Source organism: Agrilus planipennis, unplaced genomic scaffold, assembly GCF_000699045.2.
Source record: "Agrilus planipennis isolate EAB-ADULT unplaced genomic scaffold, Apla_2.0 scaffold37, whole genome shotgun sequence".
Taxonomy (NCBI): domain Eukaryota; kingdom Metazoa; phylum Arthropoda; class Insecta; order Coleoptera; family Buprestidae; genus Agrilus; species Agrilus planipennis.
In genome coordinates this window covers 1,657,781-1,683,151 of record NW_020438995.1, presented here as the reverse complement: position 1 = coordinate 1,683,151, position 25,371 = coordinate 1,657,781, and the positions used below count along the sequence as shown (strand labels likewise).

Genomic DNA, 25,371 nt, shown 5'->3' with positions numbered 1-25,371 from the left:
GGAAATGTCGACTTGTCGCTTCTTCAGTCAGAGAAAACTTATTCCTACAGCGGGTGAAAATGTCAAAGTCAAATAGCTCGTTGGTTTCTAATCATACAGGGTTTGTCCGGAAAGTAATAGGACTGAGTCGATTTAAAAGAAATTATTGAGCCAATCGTTACAATTCTTTAAAAACTTTCTAAATAGGCTCCTTCTGCGTCGATGCAGAGCTGCCAGCGCGATTTTCAAGTATTGAAGGCGTCACGGAAGGCATTCTCCGGAATAGCCTTAAGAGCCGCGGTACATGCTGCTTGGACCCCCTCTGTCGTCTTAAAATGCTTACTTTTCATCGGCCTTTTCAGGCGAGCAAATAAAAAAAGTCCGGGGGGGGGGGCACATCTGGACTGTAGGGCGGCTGCGGAAGCGTTGGGGTGCCGGCCTTGGTCAGGTAGCTGTCCACAAGAAAGGCGGTGTGAGCCGGGGCGTTGTCGTGGTGCAACTTCCAGTCGGCTGCGATGTCTTGTCGGACCCGATTGACCCTTCGTTTGAGTCTCTTGAGCACTTCCACCTAAAACTTGGCGTGCCACTCGGAAGATTGCCTCTTTGTCTCGGGATCATACTCAAAGATCCATGACTCGTCACCTATGATTACGTTATTCAAAAATTGGGGGTCACTTTCACACATATTTAAATTTTCTTGGCACACTTCCATTCGCCGCAATTTCTGGTCGTCAGTGAGCACTTTTGGGACCAACTTAGCGCACACCTTGCGCATGTTTAAATGCTCCGTCACAATGTCATGAACCACAGATTTTGGTAAATTTAATATCTGGGCAATTAAACGAATACTTAGTCGACAGTCTGAGTTCAAAACTTCGCGCACACGAGTCACATTGTCGGTATTTGTCGAAGTCGAAGGTCTTCCAGCACGGTCTTCATCGGCGACCTCTTCCCGAATCTCGGAAAAGGCCTGGTGCACCGAAACACACCACTTCTTGCTAAAGCAACATCTGGGTAAGCCTGCTTCATCATATCAAACGTCTCTGTCGCTGATTTACCGAGTTTCACACAGAATTTAATCGCGTACCTCTGCTCTAACGAACGCTGCATTTTCGGCTTGCACCACTCACAGAAACACGTCGCGCGAAAAAGTCTGTTCTGACTCTCTAGGTGCTCGGAGACAACTCACCAACCGCTCGTTCGTAGCTAGGAATGCCCTCTACAGTCGGTGCGCACACGCTCCGAAGTGTAGTCGCGGCGGAAGAAAATCAGTCCTATTACTTTCCGGACAAACCCTGTATCTTGCATTAAATAATACTAATTTAAATCGATCGAAAAACAATTCTCTCTGATCTGTAATATTTACCTTCAATTAATTATTGATTACGCATCAAAGAGAGAATTGTTTTTAGACCCATTTGTTATCATTTGATGTGAAATTATGACTCACTGATGAATAACTAATGACGAAGCATTTAAAATTTAACGTTAGATGAGGATCTTTTATGTTTGAATTCCTTACCATCCTTGATCGGATTCTTGAATATTTGTCAAGTTAAGGGAAGCGGCTCCGTAGGGTGAATCGGGGGACACTTTCGACACACGACCTTGGTACCCATCGGCACTGTGTGTCGGGTAACTTTCGTACCATATGTAGATGGGTATCTCCTGTCCCTTGAAATAAGCGATGATGTAGAGAGTTTTCATAATTTGAGCAACTAACAAACTTATACTAACAACTACTGAACAATAGTAACATGCCCAATAAATAATAAGCTATGCAGCCCTATAGGGGAACCACGTTACTTTTTCAAGTCAATCATCTGTAGAAGATCTGCAAATAAATAACGGTTTGTCTTTGAACCGATTACAGAAAAGAATAAAGATGGCGTCTCTGTGTTTCAAAAGAACCTCAATTCCATGACTAGTTTTTCCTCCAGGGGGCGTCAGAGTTGACCAGCCTTTTTCTTGAATTTTAAACATGTGCCTACTTATGCTTGATTTTGACTAATTTAAAATAAGACTCGATTTTGACTAATTTGAGAATGCTAAATTGGAATAGGTATCACGTTTATTTTGGTATAATTTGAATATTTTCTACTAAAAAATCGATCAAGCATTTTAGAGAAATCAAAATCGGTCAAGTTTGATTTCCCTTTCGGCAAAACTAACCACAGAATCGAAAAACATCACCTTGAAGCATTACTCAGGGAACCCTCCCTTCAATTTATTTCTGCAACAATCTTACATGACCCATTTGGAAACATTAGACAGATTTTTATTATGTACCGATTGTGTCATTTCAATGAAGCGGCTATTTTCTCAAGCGAAACAACGTAAAATTTTGTAATTTTTGAAGTTATTCTTCTTTTGACACATTCACAGTAAAATTTGGGTATGAAACGGAAGTTGCGCGCGCACAGCTAACAAAAGTCGATTGTACGAAGTTAGCAATGAAACTGCCAGTTAAAGAGTGCGAAATCAAAGTTAGTCATCGTTGCGTTTGTTGATTGGCAGTTTAATCGATAATGCTGAAAATTCATTTAAATTTATAAAAGAATTCAGTAAAGTCACGTTGATTTATAATTAAATACATGACAACCATATTATTTTTTAAATATTCTGCCGGAACCGGTAGATGGGCATCACTTATTCTCATTGATTCTCATCAGCACCTTGTTCTGTGTGGTTGCCTACCCCTTACTTGGATAGTTACGGCGTGGATTCAATATTATATGTCGATATTGTTAGAATGTAACCTTATTGACATATCTACTTATATCCTAGCAAATGTCTATAGATGGCGTTCACTACACTATCTGCATCTATTCATAGTATTTCAATTGTATTGTATTCAAATCTTATGTCTTATTCTAAGGATTCCTAAACTTGACAGTGTTATTTATCTAAGATCTGAAATATTTTATTTTCAGATGATTTATCACGCTCTTGGTATTCGTTAGTCGTAAGGATTGGATGAATTCAACTGTTCACGAAGGGTAAGTGCTAAATGAATTTACATTTTTAGAAATTTTGCATAGTAATTTCCTAGAGGCTTTTAGGTAATTTACGGAATGGAATGTCTAATAATAACTTCCTAATTAAACTTTATCTATAAATATGAAAACATACAAATACAGTAAACAGTAATCTTGTATGTAGTATTTGTTGATATTGTGTAGAATCAAATATTAATACTCGATTTGTGGAATTAGTCACTTTAATTACAATTTAGCTTTATGTGTGAAAAACATAGATAATAATTTCCAGTCCAGTTAATCGGTCTATATTCACTTGTAACCCACTTTTACAAGTTGGTATAAGAGATAATAGCGCGCTTAGCATTGCTTTGCATCATTTACTGCGAAAGAAAATTCAGATTTTCCATCCTTGTCGCGAGTAGATTTTGCGTTGCATCTGGTTCTAAAGGATTATTCAAATCGGCCGCTTATCGTTGAGATCTCAATAATCTTGAGATATACAAGAAACTTTAAATTGGAACAAAGTTGTAAGTTTAATGCGCAATATCGTTGCATCAGGAAGAAGTTCCAGTAAAAGGATTTGCGAATTTTCTTTACATTCTCATTTCTATAAAATGTACATACAACATAATATCGAATAGTTTCGATCTTTACTTGTTGAAATTGTTTGATATAAAAAGAAAATAACAGGGAATGGAGACTTTCACTAAATCCTATTCCTACTCGTAAGTTTCCCAAACATCGACTTCTTCAGGTTAGGATATTTACTACTACATATGTACAAATTGTAAGAGTAATGACTTCCTTAAACAGATACAAGGTAACAAAAGCTGTTTAAAATTACAGACTAAGAGAGGCTGTTGTAAAGCCTGCTTTTCCAAAGAAAAACTTTCAAGAATTATGAATCACCTTGTATTTCTTGTCCTAAAGGATATTTATGACAAACAGGTAGAAGTGTTAAAAAACGAATACAAGAACATAAGAACACTTGTGTGTATATAAAAAACGGATTGCACTTATTCAAATTATTTAACACAATAAATAAGTTTGATATATTTCACGTAAACAGTAAATGCAATAAATTTAAATTTATTAGAACACCTAAAAGTAAATAAAAATATAAAACAAGAAATTTTTTTATACGATTAAATAAATCGCAATAATTCCTCCCTCTAATTTTGTAATATTGAACACCCTCTCGTACATGTGTATATCTATAAGTCTATAAAATTAAACACTCTTAGCCTATGTCTATATAAAAAAATTCATGACTCCAATAATATTTAGTAGTAAACAGAAGTCTAAAGAAGCCTATGTAATGATGTATAAAAAGTAACGAAATTCTCGATTGTGTAGTATTTTCTTTGATACATATAATATGCCAAGAGGATAGACAACTACTGTAGCAAGTGAGCGAAAAATCTATTTTTACAAAACTTTAAGAAACAAGAAATTTACAATTGGCCTGAATTTTCCCGATATTGCTAATATTATAAATGCAGTTTCAACCTAATATATGTATATCTATATATACATTAACATTAATAAATTTAAATAGATAAACAAGAAAAGGGTAATGATTACCTTCAATAATTTTCATAACGTACATACGTATAGGTAAAAACAGAATCTTGAATTTTCTTTTTGATATTTGTTATCCAAATACGTTACGTAGAAATTGACAAAATTGAAAATATCGCCTAAGCATTAGTAGGGGGAGAAAATTTTAATAATATTTGCATATTTTGATTTCTATATAAATTTAATTGAAACATGCTGCTTTTGATTACTTAAAGAAGACCTAATATCCGGTATTTGTTATTCATTTCAATTAAAACTTAAATGAAGAATGATTTTAGTAACTTATTTGCTTAAACTTGAAATGCAAAATTTTTGTAAAGTTGCCTTTTTTCAAACCTGAACAATATAATAAAAATTTTGTGTGACTTGCGTAAACTTTATTATAATTAAATTACATACTAATGACGTAAATAATAACGGTTGTAATCCCATTTTGTAATGCTATCCATCCCGCATCAATAAACTGTAGGTGCCGATAAATCGGGATTACAAAAACGGACTTCTGCGGGAATGATGGGTTTTTTCGCCATACTAATCCCTAATAAGGAACGGAATGGCTTTTCTTAAAACAAATGAAGTACAGTTGACATAAAACAAACAGAAACAAAAATCGATACACATGATCTATCACTTCGCTAAAGTGAATGGCGTCATATTGAGTCCGTGTTGACAAACCCTCTCAAAATACACAGATTATACGGAAAACAGCTAGATTAGGTTAACTTATTTTATATATGATCTTGAGATTTTAAGCTTTCATCTGTCTAGCTGTGTATTTGTTTGAATCTGATATGATGCTTCCAAATCGGTTAAACCGATTTCATTTTTTTTGTTCTATATTTGGTATTTGCATGTAAGTAATGCATGATGGAAATCGATTCAACTATTTCAAGGATCTGTAGTTCTCATCACAGTTTTTTATATAAGAATTTTGATCACCTTTCTGCAAAATATTTCCTTTTTAGTTTTGGTAAATTAATTTATTTTGTTATAAAGGTTTAATATTACAATGTTTCTTGGCTTACCTAACTTCAGAAGCAAAAATGTTTTCAAACTTACTCCCCGTGAGATTCTAAAAATATAGATATTTTGGGTAAATCTATTATTTCTCAAAATTCGAAGCCAATTTGCAAGCAAAAACACTTCATTATAGCACACAACTCCTATAGGATTCACTTTCATTGTATGAGAATATATGAGACGTATTCACGATAAATTTGCCAGTTAGTTATTTTATATGCAAATGGTTAATAACTAACTTACAATTTACCCTGAACAAACTTTTGATTTCGAGAAGGGGAATAAATGAAAATTGAAACAGATATAATTATAACAAGGAAAAGACCGCGTAGTGAACGTCTTCAGTAGAAATTTGCTACTTATTGTGGAATTCAAAATTCAATAATATTCAGACAGGCCTGTTTCTAAAAATGATATCGGATATTCTAAGCTGAACCCATAGCATAGCTATGTATAAAAATGTAGGTTTTCACGGTATCTATGATTTGGGTTGAAGACCGTGATTTAAACAAAGATATTAGCTATAATAGAATTATGATTCGGGTTGGAGGTCGTCATCTAATTGAAGATGTTAGTTATAGTAGAAATATAATTCTGGTTGAATGAAGATGTTAGCTATAATAGAATTATGCTTTGGGTTGAAGGTCCTGATCTACCTGAAGATGTCATCTATAGTAGAATTATAATTCGAGTTGAAGGCCGTGATGTAAATGAAGATGTTAGCCTCGGTTGTCTTCGAAATGTCTAAACTTAACAGTTACTTTCTGCCACAACATTTCAACTCCCAATTAATGGTAAATTATGCATTAATGGAAGAAAGTACTGCATCTCCTCCCAGGTGGGAAACTCCGAGAGGAGATGTCATATTCTCTACCCAAAACCTGTATCCAAATTTAATTTCTTATTCGAGAGGAAACGCTCCCAAAAGGATAGCAATTTCGAACGCTTTAACTTTCATCAGCACGCCGTGTTTCGACAGAACACCGGCTAGCTTACTTGCTTTGTTCAGCTGAAAATTTAATACTAATTATTGTAGTATTCAATAATGTTCAACAAGGTCCTTGTCGAGTAAAGATATCACTTGGTCGATGTTCTATAGGAGCTCTACTATCTACGACGTGCTGATGACAATCAAAGTGTTGGAAATCACGATCCACTACTGACCAAGGTCATATTTTTGTTAGATTATTAAATATAGCTTAAAAACGTATTACAGAACAAGACAAAGACGGCTAGTTTACTTCGAAATATGTCTTTATACTTTATTTCTCAATGAGCTTTAAGAAGAACGACTCAGTTGAATTTATCCCGTACATTCGTCATTAAAATATAATTTTTTCGCTACGCTCTGGAGAATTTCTGTCGTAGTTAACTTGAAAAAGTAACAAAGTGAATTTCTCGAAAAGTGGCAGCTTCCGTAAGATGGATGTCTCAGTCCCAGCCAACAAACTTCGCTCGAGTTGACTATAAAATTTAATTAAACAGCATAAGACGATACATGAGGCAATTTAGCGATGGTACCTATATTACGGTGCTAACAATAGACCTGCTACTGAATAGGCAATTAAAGTTTAAAACTATACATAGCAAAGAAGCGTCACTGATATTTCGTGCAAACAACATTTTATACATATAATATTATACCGTATGCGAAAGAGTGTATCTTCGCACAATTTCCAACAGTGGAATATTATAAGTGAACACTAAGATCCCAATTTTCGCATACGGTATAATACGTATATCTGTACGCTATGCGGTAAGTTTCTTGTTAATCTCAAATTACCGTTAACGTGTATATTGTTATAGTGAATCTTAGTAAATATGTCGACAATTTTAGAAAATTTAATTACTAATGGAGCTTTGCGTTAAAAGATAATTAAACACGAAGTTCAGCAGGACTACATAGAAATTAAGTACAAAAAAGTACTCCCTGATACATTTACTTAATTGTATATGTTTATGTTTATATATCACCTAATGTACCAGTAATTAATAACAAGGGAGATTGCTTTATCTTTCTTACTATAGGTACGCTATTATTTTCGTGAAATTTTTTATACGAGACAGCGAGAAGGCATTAATGAGTGTTGAAGTTGAGAGTAAATTAGTTAGAGCTCCAAGCTGAGCTAACAATATTTCTGTAACACTACAGAGCACACTAAGTAGTTTATGAGTCAAATAATAGTGTCACATTTGACAAAAACAAAAATTAGATGTATTATACAACAATTTAAGAAACACGTTTTGAGTTACTCTCGGTGGAAATTAGAAAAAAAAATACAACGTCTAATTATACAACACGCTACTGAAGTGAAACTTCTTCTAACACACAAACATACTGGGATAGGGTTTAAGCAATTGGTTTAATGGTATAATTTGTACACTATGAATTTAAATTTTGCACTATACATGCCGCAGTTGCCTGTAACGAACGTTGCATTGAAGCGCGCTCACGGTTCAAGCGATCCCCACTACGAACTCGACTGCGTGGACGAGTAGAGGGAGGACATCCGTTGCATGATTTCGTTACATAGCAACTTGCATGAAACGAACTTATCCTACCGTGCGTAAAGAAGTTTCACTTCAAAAAAGTCATATGCCAGTAGGAAAGTTTTTATGTGTCAACTACGAAACAAAGAAAATCAACGAAATCAATAAAATTATTCAATTATTTTATTTTTTTCTGGAGAAAAAAATAAAGGAATTTAATGTATTAGGGCTAATACATCAATAACGACTTTTTGTGGAATTTCATCATATTACAATTGGTTGTATCATACAAAATCAATTTTAGTTTGAGTAGCCTTTTATGTATTCACTTAAATGAGCTGGAATACTTTTCGCCCTGTTAGGGTTTTTAATAATAACGCTTCATGTAAACTAAATATTTCTTCCTGAAAAAAAATATAATAAGGTCGTCGCTTCATAATTTCATTATTTTCTCAGAAGCTTGCAAAGCTAAGATGTTGCTTTTAAATCATGCGTGTGCTGCTAACAGGAAAGGGATAGATTGAGAGATGAAGAGAGACAGACATAAATCTACGAAACTACAAAAACTACACACTGTTCTATAATAATAACAACAATAAATAAACAAAATTGAGGAAAATGCACTCCACAATCTACAAGTAGGCACTAAAGAGTATATATACTTTTTTGTGACTGTTAGTACAGTGTGTGATTTTTTGGAACAATTTGTACTTAGACGTGAATTTATTGAAAATGTGCAGTTAAATTTTAGAAAAGTTTTATAATTAAGTACTTATAAATACAAAGGGAACTATAACACTATAATCAGTGCGATTCTGTAACTGACCAGATCAAATACAAATGTACACATAGAATCGAAATGTTATTAGCAAATCGAAATGTTCTATTTCTATTGCTTCTTTCAACTTCCGACATTCTGTAAGTCAAGTAGAGGACGCGGTCAATCGAAATTAAAAAAGGATGGACTCTAACGTATGCATCTACTAATAAAAGCCGATTGGAAAAGATATACTTCGTTTACTTTCTGTAGCGATGTGATCTTCAGTTTGACCGGCACAAAGTGGAAAAGAACAGCACTAGGCCAGAAAAGGAAGGAGACAACTCTCGGCCAAACTCTTAACCGGTGAGGAGCGTATAATCTGTACAGTACTGCACGGAAAAATTGACCATTTTATCCACTACAATTGCATTGCTCAAATGTGCTGTTATTGATACCATTTACTACTAAAAATATCAAGAGATGTTTATTTATATTTGAAGACATATTAAAGGCTTTAACGCTTGTTTTCGACTCGCACTACTATTCATGATTGAACAAAACTTTTGGCAGGTACTGTATGAAAAAGTATGTTTAATGAACAAGAGTCGAGAGTATAATGATCATTTTTCTCCCTACCTTCGATTTTGCCAGCGAGCATCCAAGATATTGGAAGGGGCACATCGCTAGAGAAAGTAAATGAGGTATAGCAGCATTGCATTTTCGGAAAGAATATAGGCCGTGGTGACCAAATGACATATTAAACTGGTGGAATACCATTTTCTAAGAAATACATGTACGTTACAAGATGTGGAGCTAGGAACATTGGTTAAAGTGAAAAATCAACACTTTAACTATATTTTTCCAAAGCAGTTTTAATTTTTAATTTTTTTACAATTAATTCATCGAATCAATAGATATTGTTCATTTTGCTATTTATCTTAATTCTTTGAATGTTTGTTTTGTTTTCTATATGCATAATTTTATCTCTTAAAAATAAACGTTAATTGTAAAAAATGTAGAATTAAATGCATGTGTTGGAATATGTCAGAAGCACATACGAATAAAGATGTTTACGGTGAAATGCGATTTCGAAATCGCATATATGGTCGAAATCTATCTGCACTTCACATTTTGATTGTAGAAGTTACATTTCGACCCGAGGAGTTACAGAATGTCGATTTACTACAATCCCGATTCTACTTTAGCATTTCTGTTCGATTTCAAGCATTTCTATTCGATTTGAAGTTACAGAACAGGCTTGGATATCGTTTGTTAGTTTTGTTAGTGATATGACTGTGATGGGAAAGGATCTAATCCTTTCAAAAGCTATAAATAACATAGACAGTAATTGACAGTACCAAAGTATACTTATGAGTTCCATTACTTATCTTAAATTTTTGCTGATTATTCATTTGAATCAATTTTTAATATCATAGAAAGTGGTCTTTTGTCTTATAATGATAAAATTAGAGTCAATCATAAGAGTTAATTTTTTTTTGTACTACGTATTAGATAGTAAAAGAGACTGGATGCTATTTATAGCTGAGAGATGATTATGAATGAGTTAGAGTTTCATTGATCGGCACTATCTAGTCTCTCTTATCTCTTTTCATGGTGTTTCACATCACTGTGGCCATAATCACAAATAACTGAACAACAACTGGCAGCCTGTGGTTAGCACTTTGGCGCCCAACTATAAAAAGTCAAGTTTAATAATAATAATAATAAAGTAGGTACTAAGATACTCGGTGCAGTAAACGTCTTTAGGCAGTACTAATGTTTGACGTGGTCCTTTTGGAAGTCAAGTCGTTATGACACAAACAAAGGAGGCACAAGTGGGACAGTTAGGATGTTCCTGAAACGTCTGCATGGACAGCGCTTCCAACAAGAACAGATAAAAACGAAATCTTTCTCGTGTGAAACAGTGATGGAATACAGTTATTGAGTTTAAAGATAATGCAAAGGTTGATTGAAGTTTTTGAGACATAACAAAAAGTGTTTTACAAATGACGAGGAACGTGTTTAGTACATTATACCTACGATTTACCAACAAAGGATGATAAAAGTATAGTATGGTATATCGAAATAAAAAACGGAACCATTATTTGTTGTTTGTCTGTTGACTGAATTAAAAAAGCCCTTTTGCGTGTCAGCTATTAATGGTGGTGGGCGGGCATTCTTGTGCTAAGCCGGGGAGTAGGGCGGAGGACCCCTTTTATCCCCCTTTTAGGAATTGTGGGAATAGGTGCGTGATTTTTGGAACGATACATATGAGACTGAGGAAAGGAAGACAGAAGATTATCTGTGGAATATTATCTACTTCCCCAGCATTTGTCTAAATGGTCCAAGGAGATCAGGGCAGGTGAACACCAAAGTGAATCGGCGACCTCTCGAAGATTAAGCTCAGTGTCGAATCTCTGAGTTATCATCAAAATATAGAGATAAAGAATACTTTCCGTTGCCATAGAATTAAATCTTGAATTGTGTCGCGATGCCACGAAGGAAGATCTCATAGCACAAGTAACGGAAAAAAATTGAAGTTTCATTTCCTTAACGTTAATATACAATGTGCTGCCATTCATTTTTGCTGGATATCACAAGCAAATATAGTTCAAACTTAAACTAAGTATTTACAACTTATTAACCATAAGCATATTAGTCATTCCCGTAATGATTTTCTGTACTTTTACAACTCTTTGTTGGTAAAATTTTTGTATTTTTCTTGTGTAAATCTTACAGTTTCCACGAAGGTGTTATATTATGTAAGTATTTTAACGATCGAAACACTTCACTCAACCATATTTTATACATAGTACAGAGCACATTTTGAATTTTTGAAGGTTTAGCATAAGTTAAGTGTCATGATTAATCGGTTAAAGTTTATAGATAAGTTAATTACATCGTGATACATTGACCTGTGGACAGATGGCAACAGAAGTTACATAATTAGTTTCTGTTTGCTTTCCTTTCCGTTAGTGAGTCCATTCCTGTGCATTGAATTATTATTTTCAGTTGGATCATAAGCAGAGCAAAGATAGAGAGACATATGATTTGTTAATTGTAATGATTAATTACAGTATTATTTAAATAAATAGGTTAACTTTACAAAATTGATTAGTAAGTGATTGAGCTGGAGAGGTAGTTAAAAAATGCGAATCAACAAGCATTCATGATTAATAATGCACTTTCTGAAAATTGTATATCCAAATCACTTCCTTTAGATACTTTCAGATCTTTTTACGTTAAAAGATATTTGTACTTTAACCCTACATACAATCAGATTAAAAGATAAGTAAATTACGTTTAATAATAAAGAACAATTTTCAATGTTAGACATAGGTAAAGGTCAATTGTTTATTAATACTTAGTCTACGTTTTGTTACCACCACCTTTGACCAACTACCCCTCTAACTCACCGTTGTAGGCACCACCCTCTTGGTACGGCTTGTGTTCAAAGGAACCTGTACAAAATTTTTGATTGATAAACGAAAAAAAAAAAAAGATAAAAAATTGAATTTGTTATAAATTTTGTAATCTATATATGTATAAAAAACGTTATTGCAATGTATTTAATTTGCGAAGTAAAAAATTAATAAAACTAAAAACAAATTTCAAAACACGCGCGATAAATAGTGAGGTTTCAATCAATAGAAACATTGATTATGCGTGATGTTAAAATTATCCGTAAAAGTATAAAAATTTTTGTTAATTTATGCATTAAATGTTTTGAGTGATCTTGTGGTAAGCACTGTGCCATTCCGACGTGACAGGAATCAAACCTGGGCATTGTACCGTACAGTGCGGTACACGGGTACACCCAGCCGGTAACCATATAACAATGTTAACCCGCGGTCCGACGATCACCACAGAAAGAGAGCAGAGGGAAAAAAATCCTACCGTGTCGCCTACCTTCTTCTCCCATTGCAACACGTATGGCACGGGCTGATCGTCGGGAAAATCGACGTGGCAGTTGAACACCACGGACTCACCGAGAATGGCCGTGATGTGTACAGCATCCTGGGGCACGGTTGTCGCCTCGGTGTTATTACAAAAGGCTGTAACAAAAAGAAATAAATTAACATCATATTGGACACGTGTACGATAACGTTCTATACGGTTTAAGTAGTTGGTTATATTTGGATTTATTATGATAAGGTCGTCAGTCCTAAGACTGGTTGGACACGAATCTATCCTGAGCTAATCTTCGTATTTCCTTAAAATTAGAACATTCCACATCCTTAACTGTTTGCTAACAGTAATCTAACCTAGGTCTACTCCTCTTAACTCCTGTTTTTGCTTCTAATATGTCTCTAATTAGCCCTTCATGCCTGAGAAGGTGTCCTACGAACCTAATATTTTGCCTTATTGACTTCCATAGTGGCCTCTGTTCTCTTATTCTTTCTAATACCTCTTCATATTTGGATTAATTACAGGAAAATTGAAGGTAGATGCTCATTAAAAGCTACGTTGAATATTTTTTTCTAAATTTTTAGGTAATCTTGTTTCAAAAAATGGGGGAAACGCACAAAAAAACACTTAGATTAAAATTTAATCAAAGACATGAGTGGAAGGAGATATTATGCCGTAACTGATTTCTTGAGATTTCCAATGCATGTTTCCCGTGCTTCCCAACGCGGGACAATTTTTGATTGTCCTACCATTCTACCTCTCCTTTTTTTTTGTTGACTTCCATAGCGCCTTTTATTCTCCTTATGTCACACCATATCTTCTCCGTATAGACATATTTCCATACCCCTATTATATCAATGCCTGTTGCGTGGTATTATAACGTAGACATTGTTAAATAGAGAATAAACGCTATAGCAATATTTTTTTCATGGTAAGAAAATGAGAAAAACTTTTTTTTTAGTTGTAAAAATTTATTTAACTGATAAATAATCAGAGAATTGGAGACCGTATCCATTAAGAATTTGAAATTAAACGTAAACATCCTTCGGGGAAAATAAGGATCTTAATTTTTATAAGCATCTAATACATTCACATTTGCATTGTCAGAAATTGAAAACCCTGTTTAATGGAAACATTCGTGCTTAATAAACTTCAACGGTAAAAAAAAATACAGAGTCACATTATATGATTATGCAGTGGACCATGCAAATTCCTTTTGATGGACGGTTATGACGGGTCCTTTCCGATTTCGAGTGCAATCATAACAGTTGTGTTGGCTGATGGTTGGTTGGTTGGTTGTATTGTTGCACAAATACATAGTAATAACAGTCAGCGGGCCAGTTCACAACACGCCAAGTCAATCCGTGAACGTTCGGTACTTCCCTCTTTCGTCGCAGGTTAATTAACTGTCAAAAACTGCATCAATCATATCCCGACCGCGAAAAGGAACATGTAGATAACTAACGTGTACATGTATGACGTATTAGCCGGTCTGACAGTGACACGTTGGTAGGGAGGTGTACATGAATAGGTAAATAGCCTGTTCATTGAATTTTTTGGGCCACATTAATCGGGAAAAGCGTCAACACAAATATTGCCGATCATTTCGATTAGAAAAATGAAGGGTGGCTTTTGTAGGCGGCTTTATTTTTGACGCGAATTTTGCAGCAAGTTTAAAGCCCCAAAACGAAATACAAAATCCAAGTTAAGGAAATTTCAGCGATTTAATTCATTTAACGTAATTTTCTTTAAATTGTAAACATGTGACTCCTAACATAACTTAATTTGGTATGACATATCGGATTGAGAATTATTTCTATCTGGTATGTATTTTACTGTATATCAAAATCATAAAACAGGAAAACGAGTCTCTCCTTGAAAATGATTGCAAATGAAGTGTCCGCAAATTAAAAGGGTGGGTCTCATTGTTATTTTACTGGAAAATTAAGTATTTTGGTACTTAGATATTTTAGATATTAGGTTGTATTGAGATAAGGTTTTCCTGATTGGTACACGTAAAGTACAATGCAGCAGATTAAGTTAGGTTATAGTTGGAATAGGTTTTTCTGATTGGCACATGTAAAGTAATGTGTACAAGGGATAAGTGCTATGCACCAAACGCTTATCGTTAGATCAGATGGGATAAGATTTCCCGGATTGGCATATGCAAAGCGCTATATGCCAAGGCGAATGCTATGCACCGATAGCTTAGGTCAAGTTACCGTGGGATAAGGTTTCCCTGATTGGCACATGTAATATGTTGTGTACTGTAAATAAGTGCTATGCACCAAACGCTTATCGTTAGGTCAGATGGGATGATTTCCCGGATTAGCATATGCAAAGCGCTATGTGCTGAGGTGAATGCTATGCACCGACAGCTTAGGTCAAGTTACCGTGGGACAAGGTTTTCCTTATTTGCATATGTAATGTGCTGTGTACTGGGGATAACCGTTTATCGTTAGGGCAAGTGAGATAAGGTTCTCCTGATTGGCATATGTAAAGTGCTATGCGCCAGAAGTAAATGCTATGCACCGACGGCTTAGGTCAAGTTACCGTAGGACAAGGTTTTCCTGATTGTGCTGTGTACTGGGGATAAGATTTCCTAATTGACATGTGTAAAATGCTATGCGCGAAAGTAGAGACTATGCGCCATTGGCTTAGATTAGGTTATAGTGAGACAAGGTTTCCCTGATTGACACATGAAAAGTGCTATGTACTAAGGATAAGTACTAAGCGTCAAGTGTTTAGACTAGGTTATAGTGGTAATGGGTTTTTCTCATTAACATATGTAATGTTTTGCAGCAGGGATAAATGCTATGTATCAATAGCTCATGCAAGGTTGTAGTAGGAAATGGTTTCCCTGATTGGTATATGTAAAGTGCTACGTATCAGGAGGAAGTGCAATACGCCAACGGCTTGGCCCGATTGGCATATGGAAAGTGTTATGCACCAAGGATGACTAATATGAAGCATGGACTTAGGTTACGTTAACATGGGGAGATGTCTCTGTAACTAGCATATGACAAGCACTATATGCCAGCTAAGCGCGTATACCAAGGGCTTAGGTTAGACTATGTCATGATCAAAATGCAGCAAAATTTCTTAGAAATAATCTCAAAAATTGTTCTTCCGTTTCTCAAAATTAAGTTCTTGCACATTTCTGTTTCTGTTTCCTTCCTGCCAACTCCTAACATACCCGCTTTTATAGTGCAAGATACTAAAGCAATTCATTATTTTTCATGAAAAGTAATTATTATCCTAATTATAAAAGATAATCAATTATTAGATAGATACCTGTTTGTAGTAATAGGAAGGCAAAGCCAGCTAGAAGAGGTACCGTAGCTAATGTGGTGGCGGTCAGCGGACGAGACTTGCCCCCTGGGTGTGTGCGCATGCCCATCCCGGTGGTTCCATCTCCCTGCTAGCACACCCTCATTGCCGGCGGTGCTAGAAGAATTAAAAACAATTATTAATAATAATAACAATAAAAGAAATTATTGTAATAGCATTACTATTTATTTCAAGAAAGAATAACCAACCAAGCATAAGGGTGAGTTGCCAGCAGAGTTTAATGCCTTTCATATAACCACGCTGTTAGTATGCTGTAATAAAAAATACGCGGATTTTTCAAAATCAAACAAATTGGCTTCTTTATGATTGGGGTAAAAAAAATAACATTGTAACAAATGTTTACGTTCCGCCTTCGAAAGGCTTCGTCTTGGCAGATTGTTATATAAATGGCGAAACGTACGATAGGTATCGGTTGTGATATTGAACTGCTTTTTAGTCCAATTCTGAGTTTGATTTCTGTACAGTTTTTCAGAAACTGTAGGTAAATCTTAAATGACATGTTCATAATTAACTATTGGTTTATTTTGATTTTGTATAATTTCATTCCTGCTGCATTTTTTGGGCAAGAATAATTTATTTCTGACAAAAAAATTAAACTGAAAATAACTATCACTTAGGAAAAAAAAATTCATAGAAGTAGTCTTGATAGCGTTAATAATAATACATTAATTCATCAAAATAGCAATCGAAGAACGCCTTTTAATATTATCAACAAATCAACATATTGCAATAGGTTAAAAGTACAAATTTAATAATACAATTCCTTAGTATATATTGATCATCATCATAAGATCGTCAGTCCTAAGAGTGATAGGACACGCATTTCCACTTCTTCCTATCCTCAGCTAATCTTCCCACTCCCGTAAAACTAGAACATCCTACATCCTTAACTATTTGTACACGGTAATCTAATCTAGCTCTACCTATACCCCTTTTAACTCCCATTTCTGCTTCCAATATGTCTCTAACTACCCCTTTATGTTTCAGAAGGTGTCCTACGAATCTATCTCACCTATTTCTTATTGACTTCCATAGCGTCCTTTGTTCTCTCGCTCATTCTAATACCTCGTTATTTCTAACCTTCTCTAACGATTGTGTATCCTTATCATTCGCTTGTAGCACAACATTTGCTTTTCTGCCGTGCCTACCGTTCACGTTTCGCAACCGTACAGAGTCGTAGTCCAGATGAATATGTTTAACAATGTTTTTCTAAATTAATCGTTTGTGAGCAAAAAACATTGAAATCTATGATATTTTCCATAGCATTTGGAAAAAAATCAAAACCCAAAGCGAAATATTTAAAGGAAAAACAAATTCCCTGCCTACATATTTCTGAATATAAAAACCAATAGAAAATCGATTACGATAAGACCGGACAGTAGCCATTCCAAAATATATTTCGAAGAAAAGGCAAAAATAAAACTGAGTCTAAATACAGCTTTATTATTAAGTTAGAGTTTCAAAAAACCTAAGAAAATAGCATGCTGCACGTGTAGGGTCAAATCTGCGTGGGTTTATGCTGAGAACAGCCAAGATTGAAGGTGGGTGTTAATAAAACTCTGGGTTAAGATTGCTTTCCCATGAATCGAGTATTTNAACTCTGGGTTAAGATTACTTTCCCTTGAATCGAGTATTTTAAAAAAATAATTTAAAAAAGTCTTGTGTTTTTCATGAAGTTTTCAAAATGAAAATTTTCATTCTGGTTATTCCTTCTGAAACACTGAAGTATTTAAATACTTTTCTATTTGCTCTTTGTGTTATTAGCCACTCCGGGGAATTGGGGCAAAAATTATTACGACGCTCCTTTTGAAATTTAATTTAAATATAATACTCTAATTTTAAATTAAAATCTTGAATTCTGATTGTGAGTGCTTATTTTTCTTCGATTTCGGAATAAATTCAAAACCTATTAAACCATACTACTATAGCAATCGTCTTTGCAATTATCAAAATCGGTCAAGATTTAAGCATAATATCCAAATCAATATTAGCCATCATAGACGCATCCTAACAGTTAAACAGGTAATGCGATAGAAAAAATTATATTCACGGACACATGCTCTATTTATTCCTGAAATAATTTTAGCTGGTCCATCTCGAAGGATAAATAAGCGTTACAGATTTTTCCTGTTCAATCTTATATAATTTTATTATCGACATATAGTGGTAGATCAACCTTTGTCCAGCGCTAATTTTTTTCTAGACACGGCCCTGAATTGGATACATCATCTAATCTATCAAAAGGGACTTCGGATACTTAAGGGTCTCCCCGAGTTAATTCGCCACTGATTAGAAAATATTATTAGATAGCTAGTTTCCACTAGGCAGAGTCATATTAACAAACTGATTAGTGTCTCATAGCAATTGCTTTTTTTATATCTAAATTTGCGCTATTATTTTTAAGACATTAGCTTTTAATTCTTATACGATTGAAGATTGCGTACCTACGGCAACATTATTGAAAAATGACGTTAGCCAATTATTCAACAGTGTATTCTGAGTTTTGAACCAACTCATATTACAACGCAGAAATATATGGAAATATATCTATATAAAGGCGCATACTGACTTGAGCGGCTTTGAGTTATTTGTATGCGTAAACGTGTGCTTTCAATTATATATCTATCAAAAAAAAAAACCTGCCCAAATTTGGTAAATTTACGCTTAAAATCCTTTTATGTTTGCCAGTAAAGATAGGTACAGATACAGAGTAGCAGACTTGCAAAGTCGGCTCGTCGCTTCGCGAACCCTACAACATACCCACTCTGTCTGTATGGGCGAAGGAGCGAATCTCGTTCCCTAACACCCCTGTGAACCGATCGGCGTTCCATCGCATGATGCGCATATTTACTCAAGTCAGCACGCACTTTTATGCTACACAATTATTTACATGTTAATTTACGTTTAACTTAATTGATTACAAAACTTACAATTCAATATATTACAGGTGAGTTCAATGTGATGTTATTATCAGTTCTTCGATTAATTTAGACATTCTGTGCCGATGCCGTAAATGGAATCTCTCATTAATTTCGTAATACATACATATGTATAAATTTGGCAAAGTAAACTTTATATTATCGAAGAACACATGTAAACTAGTAATAAATTATCATTCAAAGCAGGACCTTCATCGGTCTCGATCTCTACTTTCGATTTTGTTAACTCAATTACTTAAAGGTTATTGCCAATGAATTTCGGGGTCTCCACCCCTCCCGTTCTTCATTGTTTGTAGAATGGCTAATTTGCTTACCGACCTTCGCAATTGGGCAAAAATCGATAATTACATATTTTAATGCGCTTTAGTTGTAATAAAATCTTGCCTTGTTATTCATAGCTGCGAATTATAAATCAATTTGGGAGAAAATGATATTAAACTCGGCAACCTTTTTCTTCAGGTGTATAAAAGGTTCTGTGATAAAATTACAATACCGAAAATTCATTCTATTTAACTTTTAAATAGGTCGCCTTAATACGAAAAGAAGAATAAGTATGTTTTATATGTATGGTCAAACTGCAATCTCATAAACTGTGACAAAATCACAAGCTCTTGTCACTGTGATTTTACCGGAACGGTCAGAAGTGGGAACTGTGACTAGATAAAAAAATCCTTGTTGAAGAAGATATTTATATTTTTCTCACGTGTAGTTGTACCCTACATGTCAATTTTGTAGTGCATATTGCTGTTATTAAATGGGGATTTCCAGTCTTAATATAATTTTTGCTCTGTACGATGATTGAAATACTAGACAGATGATCAATATGAGCAAAATAATAAATTACAAGTTAAAACACAACAAGTTTTCATTAAACGTTTCATAACTATTTATTATATTTTAATAAAGTGAGAATTTAATCAATTTAAACATCAAATGTTATAGTATTTCATATACCTTCATATGGTTTTCAAAAAATTCTTGGTAGTTAGTAAACTATTGCGATTTCGATCTCATTGGGTCACGTCAGCACGTCGCTAGCAGTTCCTACAGAACACAAGCCAGCCTACCAGATGCTACTAAACAGTGTTCGATGACTTAAGTACAGATGATGATTTCACTTAATTGTCTGTGGCGTGCTGACGAGGTCCAGTGAGATCGAAAGAGCGATCGACGTCTGGCAGTTTTCGTTTTGCTTAGTTACGTGTATATCACGTTATAATTACACCGTGGGTTCACTCCGACAAGTCGATAAAAAAAGATGTTTTTGTTTTCTATATTCCACATCTAATTTTCGCTGCCAAGGCACATTTGCTATTTTGGTTTTTGTTTTGAAATAGGTACATTATATTGTCTCAGTTGATAAAAATTTCACTATGAAAATTTGTGGTAGCTCTTGCATTTTTGCATTTAGGATTCCTTGTATGATGAAGAGGTAAAAAAGAGACCACTGATGTAAGTTTTTTCTTCATTGAGTCAAAAGGATGTTTCAACTAATGAAAGCAGGAAGATAAATTGATGTATGCAAGGCAAAAGCTACAAGAGAATAGCCCCTGTATGTTGTGTTTTCAATATTTTTGATGGTAATGAAGAAAAGATAGCGTAATTGATCTTAATAACTTAATTTTTTAAATTTGGTGTATCACATACACCTGTGTACATATGCAAATACTATGTATGTAGTAGATTCAGTTTGTCAAGTAAATACTTTCGTAAAATCCTTTTGCCAGAAACATATGATGTACTATAATTAGCAGTAAGCAACAGTAGATGGCGACATGCAGTTAATCACTTAACATTATATCAACTTGCTTTGATGGAGCAACTCTCGATGAATTGCTGATTAATCTGTTGTTAAATGTTCTTTTTTTTGATATTTTGGATTAACTGCAAGTTTTTTTATTTATAAAGTTTGTTCTGGTACGTCTGCATCGTTTGTTTCCTTTACTACAATCTTTCATATGATAGTATAATTACGTATTATTGAATTCTACAATAAATAGCAAACTACAGATGACGTTCACTACTCTGTCTGTAATTCTTCACATTATTCGGTAAGGGGACACAGCTTAAAGGGTTAATTTATATTAATACCAAACAGGCAGGCAAAACCCGTTCATATGTGTATGGGTGTGCAGTCACCCTTTAACACTTCCATCTAACCATCCATCTCGGTGAAGTGGATTATCAAACCGTGAAACTAATGTATTAATTCTGTGCAGATCTGGGAGCTTCAACCAAATACCTCGTTAATTATAGTTAACTAATTGTCGTCCCAGTAATTAGGTGTTTCCAACAGCCTTGCCGAATACACAACCATCCCATTCCCTAATTCAATCTGGTACATGCATGTTTACATGCATGTCGAATGGAAACGTATGCTGCTAACAACTATCGCGCTGCTTCTTGAACCATAAATGGTTGATTTATTCTCTCTTAATTACCTTCATTATTTCAAAAGCATTTGAACAATGTAATCGCTTTGCTCTATGATGCATAATATGTAGTTTCAATGAGCAAATGTCAAGTGGCAAAAAAATGAATCAGTTTTGAATAAGATTATCAGTTATCTTACTCGAAGGAAACATAGATCATAAGATTATATTTAAAACACTTACAAAATGTTTCGTTTCACTGAGGTGTTATCGGAATTGTAACATTTTTACACTTTTGATAACATTGTTGTACTTCTGATGATGCCTTAATGCTCAACAATTTGTTATTAAGTGTTCTAAATATAATTTTAAAAATATTAACATTGGGTTTTCTTTAAATAATACCGATTGGTAATTTATTATTTATAAATACGTTGGACCAGTAGAAGATGGTTTAGTTTCATTTTGTTTAAAAAATTGCTTGCAGAAAATAAAAAAAATGTTTTTAACGCTACCAGGGACTGGAACAAATTAAGTTGTGTTATAAAAGATTCGTTTTATGAAGTATTAAAATATTACTACGAAAGTTACAGATAAATGTATTGTGTGAACGCTGATATCACACCAATTGCTTGAAGGTTTAAGCAAACAAAACCGAGCAACATCCAATTTGGGGAAAAAATTACACGCCCATTAAGGGAATACCTACAAAATGCTTTCGATATTTATAATTATGAAAGCCATTAAGGAATTTGGTGTCTATATATCGGAAAGATTTTATGAATCGTTATGGTAACATAAAAGCGGCTAATCAAAGGAGCAGAAGACGTCAACTATAAGTCCTTAAAATTGACAATATCCTCATTGGAAAGCACATGAACAATATTTGTGGATGAGCTTTATGATGAAGTTGTCAAAGTAAAATTTAATATTTAAGACTACAGGTACTTACTGAGCGATTACCGAAGAAGAAAAATAAATGAACCATGCGCAGAACACACCTTAGACGATGAACCTCACTCGTTTTGACACATATTCGAGAAAATCGTATGCTTATTCGATACCGAACAAAAAGATGGGGTACGGGTTGAATGCCGATTCGTTTAGTATGTACTCGTTAAGGTGTTGTTGGCTTTTCGAAACGACATGTCCTCCTGTAGGACGTGAAGAGCGCGATGGCAGCTGGTATTGTGGTCGGCCGCGGTAGGTCTAGAAGGAAAATTCGCACGTTCGTCGGTGCGCTTGTGTTTGAACGCCCTCGAATCCTGTCATATTGATCCAACCATCCTGGGAGAGCGCGGGACACTCAAAAAGCTCGGAGTCGACCGGAAACGACCGAACTTTGTGTAGAAAGGAAAATGCTAACAGTCTGAGGGACTGAGTGACTGGTTGAGTGGAGCAACTGTAACCGCGAAACCACCTTCACAAATGAAAAACAAACATTCGAAGAAGACGAAGCTGTCAGAATAATAAATAAAGATACCGTTTTTTATATGTACGTAAACATATATGATGTATAGAAAAAAGAAGATATGAAACAGAATGGTTCAAAAAAACAAAAGCTGCAAAATGAAAAACAAAATTTGCATCTTTCTAAAGGATAGACGTTAGACATTTCAATCATGAAGTAAAATTTAGAAGCCTCCAAATTCCTTGGCATGGATATTAAAGGTATTTCTGGACCACCGCTACCTTAAAAAAAAAAAACAAAAAACCAACGCCCCATCGTCCTGATAATATGTAGTGCTATTTAAAGTACTCCTCGACATGGTATTAAGAACACAAAAGAAAGAAAACATTAACGTTACGTAAACATTAATAGGTTAATTTTCCGGATAGCTAACTGTATTTTTCAACCCACCAATGAGGTATTGCCAACGTGCGTTGCCCTTTTTTTATGGCCAACAACCCCATCCACCCATTAGAAAAAAATAATTACAAGACCAGTAAACAGAGACGCATTCGTACGATCACTACAAAAATTAATTCTAAGTCGCGCAAAAACATCCGGAATTTGACGTACTTCATTTGCAGCGGTCATTCACGAGCGTGTAAATCATTAGAGTTCTGCACTGGCGTTTGACACAGACCGCTTCTTCATACGACCCCATATATAAAAGTCAAGCGGATTTAGATCAGGACTACGCGCCGGCCAAGGTACAGGATCAGTAAGTCCAATCCAACATCTAACAAGATGTTCGTCGAGAGACTTACTCGTTGGTTAATGCAACAATACTATACTGCACTGACCTATGACACTGACACACTGACTTACTGCAAATGGCTTCGGCTAACTACATGCAAAGAAGCTTTCAAAGTTAAAAAAAAAACAATGAACTAAGCTGACTGTAACGTAAACATCCGTAGTCATAATCACAAATCAATCTGACAAGTAACAAAACGTATGAAACAAAAAAATAATAAAAGTACAACTAATTAGCAGCATGCGACGTTGCAATACCATATTTCCCTTCGTGATTCTACCAAAGCCGTACCTTCAAATCCGTCTTTCTCGAAAACCAAACCAAACATTTACTTAATTTTCTTCTTTGATAGTACCCTATAAGTTCCTGCAGGCTTGTTATTTTCAGAAACACCTAGTACATTTGTGGAGACTCTGGGAGTCGGCCCCTAATGCCTTTATGTAAATTCGGCCCTGTTCATAGCAAAGAGGATCTGAAATGACGATCAAATCTCTGATTATACAGCTTTATAACAATACGTTTTTTTATTTTATTTATTTGTATGCTTCTACTTAATTGTTTTCACATTCGAGTATGTATGTGTCTAACATATTAATAAATTTGATGTCTCTGTCTCGCCTAGTGCAAGGTCACCTTTTGCACCCCCACTATCAGAAACAGAGAACTTAGATCGGGAGTTAAACTTGCACTGATCCGGTTTTGAAATTATAAAGAAGTTATTTTACTTATCGTAAATAAATTACCGAAAAGTAAACCACTACTCGGGATTCGTTTGTGTTCAAGCTTTCGTCATTGGAGGAAGTTAATCCTGGTTAATCTGGGGCTCGTTGAAATCGCACTGAACAAGTTGGCGACAGCTTTGTATTCCTCGAGCTGCCTGATACTTCAGGGTTAGAAACATCGTTACCGGTTATTTAATTACACGTTCTCGCTAGTTAAAAAATCAAGAGTTCCTCTGATGTGTCGGTCCGCATTATTATGGCGCAAAGGGTCTCCTCGCCTTGACAAGCTCTTGTTGTCGGAGAGAATGATGACGATCGAACACAAAGTTCCTGGTTGGAAAGGGGGCGACTGTGTGACTGTTTAGATATTCAGGCAGGCACTTGGGATTTGAGACTTGTTATTAAGGCCTCTTCGATTTTGCAAAACTGACTTCAGTTGCCCGTGATGGACAGAATACAAAATCAGACGTTCGCCTTCGAACGTCTTTACACAACCCTAACAAGTGTCTCTTGTGAAGGCGTTTAAAAGTTCATAAAATCATAAATTCTGCTGTTTCTAGGACGACTCCTGCAATGTTCTAAATTAGAGTTTACGGTTTCAGAAGTTTAGCGAAAATTGAAATAAATTAAGTATCTTCAATAAAACCGAGACTAACCCATTGAAATTCAAATTCTATTGATATCTTAATACATTTATTTACATTAACATGACACAACAGCTGCAAAGTCGTATTCCACGCTTCCATTGCAAATGTTCTTATGCCATACGAACTTTTCAACTGAATTAATTTCTCAGTGGTTTCTTTTTTTTTATAAAATTTTGTTCCTGTTTTTCTTTCATTCGTTAAAAACACAAAACTTAGACGTCTCTGTGACCCAATCATTTTTTTTTTTTTTTGAAAACGCCATTTGACCCTTTTCGTTCCGTCAAGAGTTGGTTGGAAATAATAGCACGTTGGTTATTACCGGGAGAGAATGTCGCCAAAGGGTCTCGCAAGTCCCCTGAGAAGCCCTTATCAGATGTTCGCATCCGATGTCGAACCTAATTGAGTTCTCGACTTGC

General features: G+C 34.9%; 1 protein-coding gene across 1 annotated transcript in view; it reads right to left on the bottom strand.

Moving 5' to 3' along the window:
- The window catches only part of LOC108745104 (protein turtle), a 150,116-nt gene that overhangs the window by 28,623 nt on the left and 96,122 nt on the right, over positions 1-25,371 (bottom strand). The window contains 4 exon segments of the mRNA XM_025975742.1: positions 1,502-1,653; positions 12,228-12,272; positions 12,709-12,866; positions 16,015-16,167. Coding sequence (XP_025831527.1) covers positions 1,502-1,653; positions 12,228-12,272; positions 12,709-12,866; positions 16,015-16,120 — 461 coding nt within the window. The 5' untranslated portion in view covers positions 16,121-16,167.